The sequence below is a fragment of the Chelonia mydas genome, chromosome 2, assembly GCF_015237465.2.
Source record: "Chelonia mydas isolate rCheMyd1 chromosome 2, rCheMyd1.pri.v2, whole genome shotgun sequence".
NCBI lineage: Eukaryota > Metazoa > Chordata > Testudines > Cheloniidae > Chelonia > Chelonia mydas.
The window spans coordinates 162,246,355-162,263,216 of NC_057850.1; the positions used below are offsets into that span (position 1 = coordinate 162,246,355).

At 39.8% G+C, this 16,862-nt stretch overlaps 1 protein-coding gene across 1 annotated transcript in view; it reads right to left on the reverse strand.

Moving 5' to 3' along the window:
* Window positions 1-6,932: 6,932 nt before the first annotated feature.
* The window catches only part of ABCA13 (ATP binding cassette subfamily A member 13), a 294,371-nt gene continuing 284,441 nt past the window's right edge, over window positions 6,933-16,862 (reverse strand). Inside the window, exons 60-62 of the mRNA XM_043540473.1 lie at window positions 11,862-11,967; window positions 9,837-9,974; window positions 6,933-8,485 (exon numbers count right to left, since the gene is read on the reverse strand). Of these exons, the coding sequence (XP_043396408.1) occupies window positions 8,396-8,485; window positions 9,837-9,974; window positions 11,862-11,967 (334 nt within the window). The 3' untranslated portion in view covers window positions 6,933-8,395. The remainder of the gene's footprint in view (window positions 8,486-9,836; window positions 9,975-11,861; window positions 11,968-16,862) is intronic.

Below are 16,862 nucleotides of genomic sequence, written 5' to 3' on the forward strand. Positions count from 1 at the left end.
CAGGGGGCAAGAGCAGTGGAGGATCAGGCCTGATAAGAGTAAAGGGTGATCAGCCCTTCATGCCGAGGGCAGTCACAATGCTGGTCTTGGTCTCATGTAATAAGTAATCCGTAGACAGGATGGGACGGGGAAGAAACCTTCACAGCAGTGTACAGGGGTAATTGCAGGCAGAAGAATAAGGTGGAGTCTGGGATATCCCTGCCATGGGCATTAAAAATCATCTGACATTTGGTGCCATCTGGTGCATTCTAAATGATTCTCTTCTCTCAGTAAAATAACACCCATCCCGCACCCCCTCCCCAAATTCTGTGTCACCTCTAACTCCATCATCCCTCAAAGTCACCTCTTCTGTACCTCTAAGACACATTGCACCTTTGTTTTCTTTCACCACCGTCAGCCCCACTATTTCATCTCCACCCTCACCAACTCCACTCACTCCTCCCGCAACTAATACTCCGTATTCCACTTCTCTTCTTCCCTCTGCACAGTTCCTTTGCTCCTCCTCCTTGCCTGTCTCTGCCCCACCCCGCACATTGCATCTCTGGTTCCCCCCCTTCATTCCATCTTGTTTCCTCCATTCCCCCACACCAAAAACGTTGTTCCCTTTCTCAGCTGTCCCCTACATCAAGTCAGTCTCTAGCAGCTCTATCAGTTGCCTTATCCCCTTCCCCTCAGGCCTCTCCTAGCCCCAATATCAATTTCTTCAGTAGCCCTGATTTGCTCATCCATAAAAATTCCACTTACCTGTCAGTGGGCCTGGAGAGCGAAAGAGATGGGGAGGGCTCTTAGCCTGATCTGAGCAGCAGGACAGCCGGCTGGGAAAGGCTGTGGCTTGTTGTTCGCTTTTGTTGGGTTGGCAGAAGATTCAGCAACCCTCTCCCTTGATGCACTAGAGGGAGGAAGTGAGACTCCACAGAAACTTCTTTTTTCTCCTATGTGAAGGGAGGGACAGAGTAATAAGGCAGATGGTCCTGGCTGCAACATACAGCAGCTACCACTGTGTCACTCTATCCTGCAACTCCTTTACAAGCATAGCAGACCTACTAGACAGCCACTAGAAGCACTCCTAGAGAGTGTATTCCATGTGCATCAATTGGGTCAGGGAGCGGAGCTCACATCCAGATGGTTTCACAGCAGCTCAATCCAGGCCTGCAGACTTCATCCATACCACAGGGCAAGCAGCTCAAACCCTTCTGTGAATGGACCAGCAGTGTCCAAGACTCAGTAGTTTTTCTCCCTGTCTCTTCAGTCTTTGCTGAGGTTGACAACAAGGTTGCTGAATGATGTTATTTTTGGTGACTGGGTCACTTATCCACTCGGAGCAGGATTGAAACAGGACAGTATGGTGCTGTCAGAGCTGGGCTTGAACCAGCAACCTGGAGATGCAAGTCTGTATCCCATATATGAAAACATATATTTGGTTTTGTGGTTAAGACCTACTAGAAATCAGGGGATCTGAGTTTAATTCTGAGCTCTGCCACAAATTTTCTGTGGGACTTTGGGCATATGACTTAATCACTCAGTGCCTCAGTTCCCCATCTGTAAAATTAGGATAATAATACTTCCTTTCTCCCATCTTTTGTCTGTTTTTGACATCTATTTATATTTATACTAAAGGTCTTCGGAGCAGGGATCATTTTGTGTCTGTACAGCATCTAAATTAATTGAATCTCAGTCTTAGGTGGGGCATAATGCATACAAATATATTTATATTTGGGAATGCTATGGAGTGGCCTCAGACGTAGGTTTCTCTGTATGTCCAAAGACATTTTGCAGTTATTAGAAATGAGAAAAAAGTTTGAGATTTAACTGTCTCTGTGATTTCCGCTCAGGGCAGCATGGCCTAATGGCCAGAGTCAATAATGCAGCCCTTCTGTTCAGGTCAGTGTGGCGTAATGGCCTGAGTCAATAAAGTCGCACCCCTCCATGGGGTTGTGTGGCCTATTGGCCCGCTGGGGAAGTGGGGCGCCACTTGGGGATGTGTGGCACCCCGGGTAGTGGGACTCGGGCCCTCCTTCCTCCAAGCCCCAGCCCAGGGTCCCGGCAGTGTGGGGTTACTTGCCACTGAGTCAGCGGGGATCCTCCCGAAACATGCTGACTGTGTTCCTAGTTCACCCACCAGAGCATATTCTAAGTCCCTTGGGCTGCTTCCCACCTTGTGTACAGACACAAAATGATCCCTGCTCCAAAAACCTTTAGTATAAATATAAATAGCATTTGCATGCCTTGACTCTGGGGTCGGGTCCTGTAGCAGCTCCCTGGAGAGAGCCTGCAATCTGTGTCCTCTCCCTTCAGCAGCCAGCCCAGACTGAGCTGGGCCGCTTCCTTCTATACCTTGCCTCCAGGATGAGCATGCCCATCAGAGGCGAAGAGGCATGGCTTCCTCAGCCTGCAATGCACAGTTAACCCCTGCAGAACTAGGGCCGGGTAGGTGCACCCCATCACACTTTGGGTCAGGGTGCTGGGTTTCATTTAAGAACAGAAACAAATTTGCTTTGAGATAAAGCAATTATTAGAGTACTTCTGACCCAATGAAAATTAGCCCGCAAAAATCAATTTAATCTGTCACATCAGAATCTCAAGATAATGCCTTTTATTGTAAGATTTCCTACTGGTTTTTTAATGCAAAATATTTTGGATAAGTGGAGATAATGCTAGCCTGATGTGAATCTAAACTATTTTGTTTGACCTTTTCATACCCAGAATTCAAAATTATGATGGGGGAGGCAGGAAGGCATATCCACTGGTAAACCTACTCTGCACATCTATGCGTAATGCTGAAAGTCTCTGGGGTTATTTTATTATAATTTATACTACTACTAAGGAGCTGCTGATTGCAATTCCAAGGTTCAATTTGCAAATGGTGTTCCATTATAAGCCTTATTTGACAATCCTAACTCCTAAATTAGGGAACTTTTACCTGGAAGAGCTACTAGTCTGATTTCTTCTGTGATTAGCTTGTGCAGCAGAATTGGTTTTGATTATTTTCAGTAGCATAGGATGGGTAGGAATTTTTTTTATAATGAGAGAGATCCACATTATTTTCTGACCATTCTTATCTGAACATAGATTTACTGCAGAAGTCTAAAAAAAATCATACATGTGTAAACCATAGGACACTTGTGAATGTTGTCATTTAAAAAAAACCGATTTCAAGATTCTGTTACTATTTTCATGTTTCAAAAGTATGTAGTGATTTTACATTTGGAATGTCATTATGTAATACATGTGATGTCAGATGCATTTGGCCTGCTGACAGATTCAAATTCAAACTCTGCAATGCTTTTACTTTACAAAGTGTATGTTTCTAATTCCATCTTTGAAAAAGATAAACTTGGGAATGTAAATGGATATAGTATTAACCTAAACTAATGGATAGGTCTCAGAAAGGAGGTTTTGTCAAATATATTTATCATGAAATGAATTTGATGACGAAAGATAATAAAACCTTTGATCCCAAATATCATATGACTAATGATATACAGGGTACACAGATTGTGTACGTCCAATAGGCTATACAGCCTTTTGTCTATAGGATGTATAGGCTGTACAAGGTATGTACAATATTCATATTATATCATGTTTATCACTTTCAGATAAAACTTGAAACATCTTTTAACAGTATTCAAAATACAACATTATAAAATATTTTATAAACTAGAACATTGAATAAAAATGTTCTTGTTACTATTATGGTTAGTATGTGCTAAGAGGGGTTATACACATCTTTGAACAAACTCCACCATTAACAAGTGTGGAAATCACAATCTGAGATTACAAAAACAGTTTTGATACCAACCTTAGCACACAGTTAACACAGAAAGACACTTAAACAGAAAAAAAGTCTGAATAATTAGAACCCATGGCAATCACAATAGTTGTCTTATAACAAAACAGTCCATTTGAAGAGCAATACTTTTCTGCTGAGGAAACTAGTTCCAGGTTAAAAGGAAATAAATACCATTAGAGACAAAACTACTATGTATGAATATAACTCTTGTTGCCACATCATAAAACATACTGTTATGGATTGCATTAAACCTCACTGGGGAGAGGGCATAACTTCACCCTTAATTTAAGAAGCCATTAAACTCCGTCATGGAACCAAATAGCTGAAACAACATAGGCCTCAAACTGAAACATAGGCACCATGTGAGGCCGATGAGGAATTATCACTGTGAGTGAAGGGACTACACAAATTTTATTTTAACCGGGGAGGAGAGGAGGAGAGAAGGCAGCCACAAAGCACCAGACATAGAAGAACTGGAAGGATGACTCAGGGAAAAAAACTAAGAGAGGCCTTTTGGGTTAAGTGCTGTCTGAAAGAGGCTTGGAATTGTAAGCAAATACCCTATTTTGTGTTTGATTCCTCTTGTGTTCAAGGAAACAAAACTTTGTATATTCTTTGTACAAATAACTGGTTCTATCCTCAATTTCTCCTTCTAATGGAAACTGTAGGACCCCAAATTTTGGCTAAGTACTAGGGGCAAAAAAGGGTATCAATACATAACAGGACCTGTTCATTCACGTCAGTACAAGTCACTAAACTTTGGAATGAATATCATATACACATGCCCTCAGTTATCCATATTTGTAATGTTGAAATGACTATAAGGAACTAGTCCTGCTCTGAGTAAAGTTAAGGAAACACTATCATACTCTTCGATGGAAGTTGGGTTGGAAACCTAAAACAATAACCCTAGTACAGAGACAAAATTAGGGTTGTTTGGATGTTGGTTATTCAGAATTTCTCTGTATAGTGATCTATATCCATGAACTGAGATTTGGGGTTGGTATCAGAACTGTCTATGTAGTCATATCTTGCGATTTCCATACTTCCTAATGTTGAAGATTTTTTTAAGCATGCATTTATGGTGCATCTCTTGAATTGCATTAGCAAACTCAACTGTACCTTAACATTTTTTTATTTTATTTTCCTGAGATTGGAAGAAGTCCATGTCAAAGTAATCCCATGTGATCTCACCTGCCATTCTTGCCTGGCAGGAGGATCCTGTTCATTTCCTGCTGGCTCCCTTATACTCTGCTGAACCCCTACTCTTTAATCCTCATGGTATTTCTTTTAACCATAGCTGGCACAGCAGACTGGCAAATGGGATGGAAAAGGTAGGCAGTGTGTTGTTCTCTAGCTGGAATAAATTAGGTGTATATACAGATCTTGCCTATTGGTTTTACCTTTCTTACAGCTGAAACCCATTTTTCTCCATCTATTGACAATCATGGAAAACCAGGCGTGTGCATTTACTAATTTGATCTGCCTGAGTGCATCACCATCCTTCTTTAAAGTCCCCTGGCTTTTTTAACACACTTTCTTTTCATGGGCATCACATTTATGGGTACAAGAGGGGCCAGAATTCGGCCCAATGTGTATTTCAATTTGGCAGTAAGTATAATTGTACTGATGAAACAATCTTTGCTATGATGCTAAACAACAACAAAAAGGAAGAGAGACTTCTGATGTCTTTTCAGATGACCAAATCATTACTCAGCACAAAGAAGTTTCATTGAAGCACACAATCGGAAGGCCCATGCTGAAAGAACTGGAATCTTGCTTTCTCTGCCAGATTAAGAAAGGTGTGATTTCCATTTCAAATTTGCTGCCACGATCATGACACTTGCAGCAACAGTTTTGTTTGTGATGTCACCATCTAGTGTGTAACTCTGAAAGAATGCTGTCTTCCAGAACTCCTCAGAGAAGCTGTCTGACCTCAGCTCTCACTCAATCAAAGCAAGATATTTTCATTTGTGGCTCTGATCTGATGCCTTTTTTAAAAAAACAAAACAAAACAAAAACACATTTGCAAGCTGCTGACATTAAAAGATGTAAATACCATTCCATCTTTCCCATTTCTAGAGATGAATCAAGAAAGCAGTTATTCTAACCTGATTAGGTTTAGGCTGGGTTCAAGGTTCAGGTTCAAGCCCAATCTGGTCAGATTCAACTACATCAAAAAGTGTCACAAACCATTCAGAGGAGACATGGCCTTTAACGGTACAAATCTCACAAATCACCAGAGCAGATGACTGCAACAAGCCTCCCACCATTTTAACTGGAAATGTCATAAGATTTGATGTTATTTTCAAATTTCCACTAACTATGGTCACATGTGAACCAGATCTGGGAAACAGGTCCCTTTTGTTCTGGACTGAAACCATATGGGAGGTTAAGATCCAAGTAATTAAAATCCTAAATTCCTGGGGGTTCTGATTTGGGCTTTTCTCTTCCAATTTCATTCTAGAAAGCGTGAAAGTGAAATTAGATCCAACCAGTATGGAAGTCAGTGGAAGCCTTTTCTTTTTACTTCAACAGGCATGGGAATAGGCTTTTAAACAGATAGATGTGAAACTCATCTTCCCCATTTCAACTTTAGCATTTCAGCCATTCCTTTGTTTTAAATTCTGAGTTCAGTTCTCATTTCATCCTGCAAAGCAAGAGGTACACAGTCTGACACAGAGAAATCGGTCATGGAAATACCTACCAGAAATCTCATAAGAGAAGGTGTATTTTTTCTTTAAAATCCTCTGTTGTCTTGGATTCAAAATCCAAAGGTGCTAACATGCATACCATTTCTGTGTGATTCATAAATTCAGTGACTCTGTCAACATTAACATATGAATTGACCTTTTCTTGGAACAGATTTTTTTTTCTTTAATTAAAAAAAAAAATTCTTCAAAGACTAGACTTTGCAAACTTCCAGAGTGCAGCATTTCAAAGACTGGGAAAAAGTCCTCTGAGACAGAACCCAGTACACTGGAACTCAATTAGATTTTGACCTTCTTCAACCATAAAGGATTGGGAGAGAAACATTGTTTGCTACTTGCTTCAATTAAATTGGGTCCCGAGAGAGACAGATGAAGAGATTCAAAGAAGAGAAATGTAGTTAACAGAATTGCATTCAACCATCAGTCTGAAATAAATCTTATTTACTTTATTCACCCACTACATTAATACAATATTCCACACTTTACTCAGAAAACTGACATTTAATTAAGTTTTCAGGATTTAACATTTTGAAAAGAGCAAGAATAAGTTTTCAAAGTGGGAACCCTGAGTTCTAAATTCGTTCAAAAGCATCATGGTCCAAAAATACACCTGCCAATGTGAGAATCAAAAACCCTTTTGGGTCGGCTTGAAAAACCTAAGGCACAAGCATAACACTTTAAAATGACATCCTGCTACAGCATGGCATTAAAGCAGGGACACAGGAACACAGATAGCCTCTGATTAGATCCTTTTATCTCAAAGTGTACAATTTGATTTTCACATCAATTATACCACAGAAATACCTTTCTACCAAATCACAGTGTTCCAAAATTTCAACTATCAGATAATAGAGCCCAAATGAAAGCAATATCAACTCCTGGGCACAGGGTTCCCAGAGAGCTTCTTTATAAAAAAAGAGCTAAGAGCTTCTCCTCTTCCCCCCACTCCAAGAAGTTCTGATCTTTCTCTAGCCACAGAATATGAGGATGGATGAAAGAGGCTGAGGTTTTGTTCATTAAATGTTAATTTCTGTCTCAGATTTACAGGCTGGTGACCCTATTGAAGGCTGTGGCACAGCCCTGTCTGAAGAATCTGAAATAGACTCAAAAGGTTATTGATCAATGCCTGTACACTTATCTCATGTACTTCCAATATGTCCTGGGCTACAAACCCAGTTTGACCTTCTCTTAGAACGTTAAAAAGTAACATGAAAAAGCTAACAAAATAGATTATTAACGATGCTCTAGAATCCCTAAAGAAATAACCTACAGGTGTTAGGGAGAACTCATTGTCAAGTGTGATTCATGAAACCTTGTTAAATGTACTTAATATAACCGCACGAATACCCCCTTTGACAAAAAGCCCTTATGGAATATAGTGCTTCTTTTATACAATAAAAAAGGCTAATTTAGCTTGTCATAACACAGAACGGAATTATTGCAGCAGTCAAAGTGCTCTCATTTGAGTTATTAAATACAAATATTATATGATAGCATGGCTGTTCCTAATATCCATTGGGTTGGCTTCCCTTCTAATGTAATAATTATGGATATTTAACGTGACTGTGATCAAATGAACAGAGGGCTACCTCCCCACCCGCTCCAGCAAAAAACTTCTGAAATGTCACTCTTTATACGATCATCCCTTTTACTGTGTTACAGATTTCCATTAATTAGGCCAACTGTTTTATTACAAAATTCCAGTTCAGTAAAGGAGAGTACATTTTTTTTGGCCGTGTGTGTGTATAATAACCACTCTTTCTACTAAGAACTGGTAGGTCTGTTTTTTGGTCTATAAATTGCAAATTTTGCCTTCCCTTTCAGTTTGGCAGTAACCAGGTGAAAAGCTGTATTGACTGTAAAATGTTTTGCTGGATGGTGAACTGCGCTGAGCCTAGACTGGCAGATGGTGATGATGATTGGTGGAAGATTCTTGTGCACAATAAGACGTTTCCTGCTGCTGAGTAGCAAAATTAATAAATACCTGCAAGACACAACAGAGGAGGGCTTATGGGATAGCAATACATGAGCTAGAACTTTGTCTCTTTTTGTGACTTTTTCAGGCCACTTTTATTAAGATGCTTTCTAAAGCAAATCAGTAAAAGTCTGTGTTCAAAACTGATTCGAGTTACATTTGATCTAGAGCAGTTTGCAAACAAATTGCTCCTCACCTCTACATCTTCAAGTCAAATAAAAATAATGATAAAATAAGTTCAAATTTTATATGGTTATCCACATTCCTTGGGAACACTGGATTTTGCTTGTATTGAATAAACAAATCAATATTTTAAAAAAAAAAATTAGGGAGGGGCCTGATCCTGCCTCCATCCACTTGAATGGCAAAACTCCCATTGACTTCAGTGGTGCAGGATCTATGCCCAGATATTTAAAGCTAAAATTTATGTTGAGTAACCTTCTGAACGCTGTGGATTGATGTGGCCAAACATCCATTTGAATTCCAAATGCCTGTTGTATTCAGTTGGGTCCCCTGCTCGTTTCCTTTTCACCTACATTCATGTGAAAGGGTTTTTTGATCACTCGGATATTTGAGGGATGACAGTTCTTCATTCCCATAACAATATTCACATGGAAGCAAAGGAATTCATTCAAGAGGAAGTATATTTGTTATTCAGTAGTCACTATTATCCTGTTTAAAACTTTCACTTATTCAGGCAGGGTGCAAAAACAGTACCATGTGACTGAGGTGAGCAATCACTCACCATAAATAATGAAGAGTAAACAAGCTTGAGTGAACAGTCAAGGAACAACCCATAGGCTATTTGTTTGGATAATTTGCTCACTGAATAATTAAAGCAGCAGGAGCTGATAGATTCATACAAATCAAAGTCTGTTCATGAATGATTTGCTATCTCACAGCAAAAAAAGAGCTAATCTCACAGCAAATATTATACATAATTAATGTTCTGACTAGCTCAGCTTCTCAGTGTTTTCAGAAGATACGTGAGAAGTTATATCCCTAGATGCCACAGGCACCCAGGAATGTCAGGATCATCACTATATTATACATGATGTAAACCCAGGATTTCATAGGCATAAGCAGGGAACCCTTCTATCTGTGTGTTGCTAATGTGCCTGTTGCCGTGCTACATAGGTTGCAAATGCAAGTAAACTGCATGACATTTGCTTCAAAAGGAAAGATCCCAACCACTTGCACTAAGGAAGAAAAGCCTTTAGTTATAAGGTTATCGTGGGTTATGAATCGCACTAGGACAGCTCTAGATAAACTATATACTGCAATATTCTACTGCATACTTAATTCAAGTGGCACAGCATATTCAGAAAAAGAGAGGCAACATAGAGGAGGAGGAACATACCTGCTCTAAAGTGGTTTCATTAATGGAATAATGTTTGATTTGCAGCAGAACTTTGTGGTTCTCTAAAACTTTGAAGAGCTCTGGTAAGCGGCCGCATCCGTATGGTACACGATACTCCTGGAGATTAAGGTGCTGTTCCTTCAAACAAACATAAGTAAATGCTAGTGAATATTCTGATAGAGTTATATTTATTTTCAACTGACCCGGTTTCAATATGAGCCTCAGCTGAAAAATAGGATTCTGTAAGAATCCGCTAGATCTTGATTGTAACATTGTAAAAGGCACAACGTGGTGTGGTTCAGAAAAGATCTTTCAGTTTCCACAAAGCTATCACAATGGACCTGAAAGACAGCGGGCTGTTTGTAGCTGCGGGGATGTATTTTTCTTATCAATTTTAAAGTTAGAGAGGGCTTCAAACCAAACCCATTGATTCAGACACTTTGGGGAATGAGAAACATTTCAGAAGCCACATTGAAATCAGCATGTCACAGCCGGTATCTACAATGGCCAAACCAAAACCTCAAATCAGAACCCTACCCTGACACTCAGGGTGCTAGAAACCGATATGCAGACCAAAATTCTACAGCTTGGGACCATCTACTTTTATAGGATACATTTTCAGAGACAGAGTTCTAAATTACACCTATAAAGGATCAATTTTGCATGTGAAAATATATGTTTTAATCTACTGAGTTTGATATTTATGCCTGAACACACATTTTGGGGATGTGACAGATGGCTGTGGTATATTTGAAAGCATTACCCTTTTATGATGTGTTCATATCATACAATATATGCAAATCCAGGACACTTTTATGGATACAGGGCACAACACACCAATTGACTTTTCCTCTGTGACCTTGGAAAACAGAGGTGCTTCAGAGCACTGGACTATAGCCATCTTACTGCAGACATTGGCAAGATTAGAGAAAGTAGAATAAAGTTTACTTTTATTAACTAGTGGGTACCACATCTATTTTATATAAACACACACAAACCAGCTAATCCTGGGTTACCATTAGAGTTTATTATGAACACAGCTAAGAGCAAAAATGTGTGATTTCTACATCAGCAATATTATTTAACCAAATAGCCAAGTGCCTGTGAAACTGAAAATCTCACTACATCTATGGGCTTGTACACCTCATTAGATTAAGATATCGCACCTGTTTATCTGAACGGATGGTCTAAAGAAAAGAAAGAAAAATGAAAGGAGGAGTTCAAATGTCTTGAGAGAAAATGTCTAAAATATTATATAACTGGATCTCTTGGTTGGGATGCCCATTTCCTTGCATTAGTTCAGCCTCAGAAGAATTCCCCTATTTTAATTCCGAGCCCCCTATTTTAATTCAGGCAACCTGCTGGGAAAGGAGAACAAAGTTGTAGCACAACATTTCAGTCAACTATTAAATATATATTTGAGAGCTTTTCTGGTGATGACATGTATACATAGAAATTGCCATTCAACAATCAAGAGTTATCACACAATGATATCTGAAACACGACGTCATATCCTTATACTTAAAATAGAAGGCATCGGAGGCATTTTAGATGTCACTGTGTGGTAGCTGTGGGTAAATGTTGACTTCCTAATGCAATAAGATCACCTGACTTCCATTTTCTAGGTACTGGATTGACTGGGTGAGGACAAACTAAAATATGGTGTTGCTGATGTATTAACTCCAAAATTACTTCCATTCACTTCAGTGGACATAGGATCAGGCCCTGCGTGCATGTACTGGAAATTCTGACTCTGTAAATACCAAAGATAAGAAAAGGGAAGTGTAGCTCATGAACCAATCACATTTGCTTATGCTGCCGAAATGGCCCTACTCTGCATCTGAGGTTAATCTGCACCGTATTGTGGGTGACAATTTAACAGTTACGCACATATCAATTAAAACGAGTAGCCATATTGATCAGGAAAGAATGAGAAACCAGCTAGTTTATTCAACTTTACCTTTCGTTAATGGTCTCAAGAACCTATCCTTGGCAACTGCTATAAACAGAGAATTTCAGGCGTACCTTAAACTGTGTTCCTGGAAAATGTAGCTGAAGATAGTCCAAAATAGCACCGTGGTTACTTGTTTCTTTGTTAAGCCAAACCTTGACTGAATAGCCATCTCCAAACCTGAAAGCATTGAGCAGAGACACAGATGTACATGTTCTTTTCCATAAAGATGAAAAGAATGCTCAGCTAAATTGATTGTCACACAATGTTATCAAGTAACAGCGTGGAAGCCTATTGTATTATCACCACTGGGATTTTAATATTATATTATCATCAACACACACTGATAACCACAAGGAAGAGACAATGTCACTGATACTCATAGTGCCACAAAACTGTTATTTGTAAAAGGAGGACATGTCTTAATGACTACACAGCTTTGAACAGTCAGTGGAGGATAGCATTTGTTGCCAGAACCAAATACAGAAAAGGAAGAGTAGGAGGTGTATTTTTCCTAATGGGAGAGAGAAAGTATTAAACTGTAGGTGATCACAATACATTGCATTTAGTGAGACCTTGCCATGGAGGAGCTCAAATGTTTTACAAACATGGGTATTATCTGTATTTTAGAGAAGTAGAAAGTAAGGCATAGAGTTGTTAAGTGCTTTGTCAATGTTCATACTACAAATCAGCAACATTTAGGCACACAACCCAAGTCTCCTGATTCCTAGTTTCCTACTTTAACTACTTGTTAACACTATTAAATCTCATGGAATAATGTAGATAATTTATTTTCCTCTCTCTGGACACATTTCATAATATGTAGGTAAGTCAAGTTTTGAAAACCTAACTAAAGCATTATTTTTATTAAATATATTCTTTCTAGCATATAGTGCAGATGGTTAATTTTATACATAAAATAGACACATTATAAGTGATGAAAGTCACCTCTATAGCATTCTACATTTTCTCATGATCATTTTCAACTACAGGTGTACGTGTAAGTGCTTTTTCTGCTCTAAAACAAAGTCCACATGCTATATAGATTCAAAATCTCACCCTCCTTTCCTAGGATTTGGCTATAAAATAACACACCACACACAATTTAATATCATTCAGTATAAACTTTCTGCCCCACTTACCTGTTCCAAGGGTTCCTATCTCAGTATTGTTTTGCCTATACCCTAAATCCTCTCTTACAAGCAAACCACTCCCACCTGCTTCACTTACATCTGGGTGAGGTAATGAGTTGTTGTCTAAGTGAGTCAGCTGAATCCACTTTCTCTCATTAAGCTCAAGGCTTGTTACCAGAGTTGGGTGTTTCAGACAAACTCTGCTATAACACCATGGCTACAGAGTGCTACATGGAAGGTCTGTTATTCACTGTTGAATTAGGAACATCAGAACACTCCTTTCATATGTTGTACATTTTTAAGTGTTTCTAGAATGTTCATAAAGGGTCTGAAGTATGTGGCACATTTATCAAGTGACCAATGCATTTCCAGACTATGCCACCCACTACTGCACAGCACTAGTGGAATTTCTGCGGCTCACGAGAAGTCTACCACATGGTAGAGAAATAGTTACCAGGCTATATTAGCCAAATGGCTGTTCTTCTGAGGCCTGGTGGTGGGAAGGGTTCCTTATTTCACAATGTCCCTGCAGAAATATCCAGTTTCCAGTACACAACTCATGACACATGCTGAGTTCTTGGATTTATCATATATTGCGCAAATTATCATCATCATCATCAAAACAGTGGTAGATGGAATAGTATACAGTTTACTCCCGTTTACCTGAAACCCTATTATCCAATCTTCCACATTATCCAAATCCCTTCCTCGTCCCCCAGCGTGAGCCATGCTGCAGAGGGTGCATTTCTCATGCTGGGGGACAAGGAAGAGATTTGAATAATGTGGAGGTTTGGATAACAGAGCAGAGGCCCCTGGCCAGAACAGCGAGGAGGAGTGGGGAAAAGGCCCTGATATGGGCGAGGCCATCCCGCTGCTGAATGGCTCCTGTGGCAGTGCAGAGAGCCCTCTGCAGCCTCACTGTAATGGGAACGAGTGAGCTTGGCCATGACAGCAGAGCTGCAGAGGGCTCCTTGTGCTGCTGCACCTTGTGTCAGCAGGGATTGGGTGTCACTGGCCCCATAGCAAGTGGGGAGCCCTTTGCAGCGCCACTGTCACAGGAATGAGTGAGCAGGGCAGAGCAGAGAAACCCAGCCTGGGCTACAAGGAGAAGGACAAGCTGTTGTCCATGGGGGAGGCCTCCCCACTGCTGAATGGCTCCTGCCCTCTTGATTATTCAAAATCCCAAAACCCATGTCCCCCATGCCAGTCAGATAATCTGGAGTAAACTGTACATTATACATTTCCTTCTTCAAGTTTAGAAAAATATGTCTATAGGTACACATTGCATAGGTTGAACACACACAAAGGTACAAATAGAAAAGGACTGCCCACAGATATAATCACCCGAAACCCTCAGCTCAACCTCTCCTCAATAGTCTGAGAAAGAAAAGAAGTAAAGATAAGATGCTAAAGCACAAACCTCGGATTCAGGAGATGTTTTCCCAGTTTCATCACAGATTGTCTGCGTTCCTTTGACCCACTTACTTTATAAAACACATGGATTATAATAATGGCTGTGAGATTTGCATTGAGCCAGATCCTTAGCTGGTGTAAAGCCATGTACCTGTGACTACCTGACATGTAACACCAGGTGAAGACCTAGCCAATTATTTCAAAAGTTTAGATCCATAGAGCAAAGTATTATTTTCATGTATCTTATTAGACTGAAGAATCTTATTGTGGGAATGGTTGGTACACAGGCTACGTAGCAAAGCTGTGTTGCAGCATCCTAAAATATGAGTGTGATGACTTGTTTAAAAAGATATAGACAGCACCCCAACACTGCATGTGTTTTGTTTCATCTTTCCGATTGCATTTGGACCCAAACATTTAAATGGCATCGGAAAAGGAAACATGCCATTATTTAGCTTTGTTCAAATGCGACACTACCCAATCTGTGCTGTTGATTTCCAAACATCCTTTGACTAGCATGAAGTAACATGTGAACAACATGATCACAGGAGAAGGATGCGGAATGCTGTGGAATCCAGAGCAGTGGCTGGCTGGCTTCAATGATTTACAAACACATAATAGACTTGTAATTAAATCTTTTATATGCATATCATCATCCCTGCAGAAATGACAAAGAAAATGCAACAAAGATGGATAGTGTTAACAAGGGTATTCAATGTAGATGGAAGCCAAGCGAAGGTAACCTTTTACGAGAGAGCATTGATTCTGATCAGTCTTCTGGTGCTTGTACACAGAGGTCCTGTGGAATTACAGTCAGAAAAATGCTGTTTTATGGAGATGTTCAGCTGTCTCATAAAATGAAAATGTTGCATGCAGTGAAGTTTCCAATGAAAATAAATAAAAATTCTGATTAGCACGGACAGAAATCTCTGTGGCTTAATGTAATTCTTAATCCTGAATGGCATAAATACCAACATGGGTACAAATAAAAAGCTTTCAAAAATGGGAAATGTTTCTGGCTAGTCAAATTATGCATCTCCTATACCTTGAATTCTGCAGAAGTTTCTGTACAGGGTACTGTGATCATCTACAACATCTCCCCCCTTCCTGTAATCAACCAGCAAATTGCTCTCTGTAGTCAACTGAGGCAATGGAAATTGAACTGACCATTTTTTCCTCTAAATGTTTTCCTCTCTGACCCAACTGATACAATTAATGCAGAAACCCAAAGTGGAATTACACAGACCACCACATTCTGGTTTGATTAGCAATGCTAGGAGCAAACCTTTAATACCAAAAAGTTCAAGACCTGAGGAGGAAAACATAATCGTTAAATCAGCATCAGTTGAACCAGCGCACCTGTTCAGCAGCCATCTGTTGCCCTATCTATGGTGCTGCTCAGCAAATGTGTTTTCCATTGCTATAAGCATGCACCATCACATCAATTTAATGCTGCCTTCATTTGTTTTTAATCTCGCTCTTTTCCAACCAGGCTATTTGTTCAATTTGGACTCTGACCAAACCCAAAGGAACTGCTCATGGAAGTAAAGTTACTCATTGAGTGTCTACATGATTGGACCATTATTTTGTAAATACCAACTATATTATGGAGCTGGTTCCCAGCCCTGCTCTGTTCCCTTTGTGCCACACATGCAGTGTAAAGGGAATGGAGGCTGTCTCCTCTAACCGGGGATTCTCCAGTGGATGCAAAGCCATTAATGCTATCTCTTATGCCACCTTCTCAAAAGCCCAGTGCAGGGGCCTGGAGGGAGTCGAAGAGAAGTGGCTGGATGCCAACATCTTCCTGCTACACTCAGTTGGCAGATGTGCTAGCTGAGTGTGGTCACCAATTTACAGAAGTATGTGGGTGCTCCTGTAACCTGCACCAAGAATTGGCAGAGTATCAGACAGCTACAGCAAGGAGCTCCCTGAATTCCAACACCACCCCTCCCACCAAGTTTGCTAAATGTAATTTCAGTGAAGCAGCATATCTGGGCCTGTATCTTAATTCCTGATGACTAGCCCGAGCTGCTAATCATCTAGATATATCTCACTATTTAAAACACACATTTCCTTGATGTTGTTCTTTCTAGTTCTGTTGTCTCCGCCCGGAAATATGCATCACTAAATTAGCACTGTCTGAAAATTTGCTTGTGAAAAAATAATGTGCACACTTTATCATTTAGTATAAAATTAGCTTGACTGATCTCTTCTATTGCTTCATATAATATCAACAGATTACTCAAAGAATGACATTATATCAGACAATAAAATCAAAGCATTATTAGAATTTAATGTCTGGAAGAGAGACCATAAGCCATATCCTTCAGAACATCGGCCATACTTCAAGAATAAGAAACAACACACTACTGCAATGCTTAACTCTTTACTTTACTTCACATTCCTTTCCATACATCGGATGCAATTTTTTCTTCCCTTAAATGAATAGTCATCATGGGTGCAAGTTGCCTGACTTCAATTAGCACTACTCACATAAACAAAGGATCAGGCCCTCTATTGGGAGGCCCT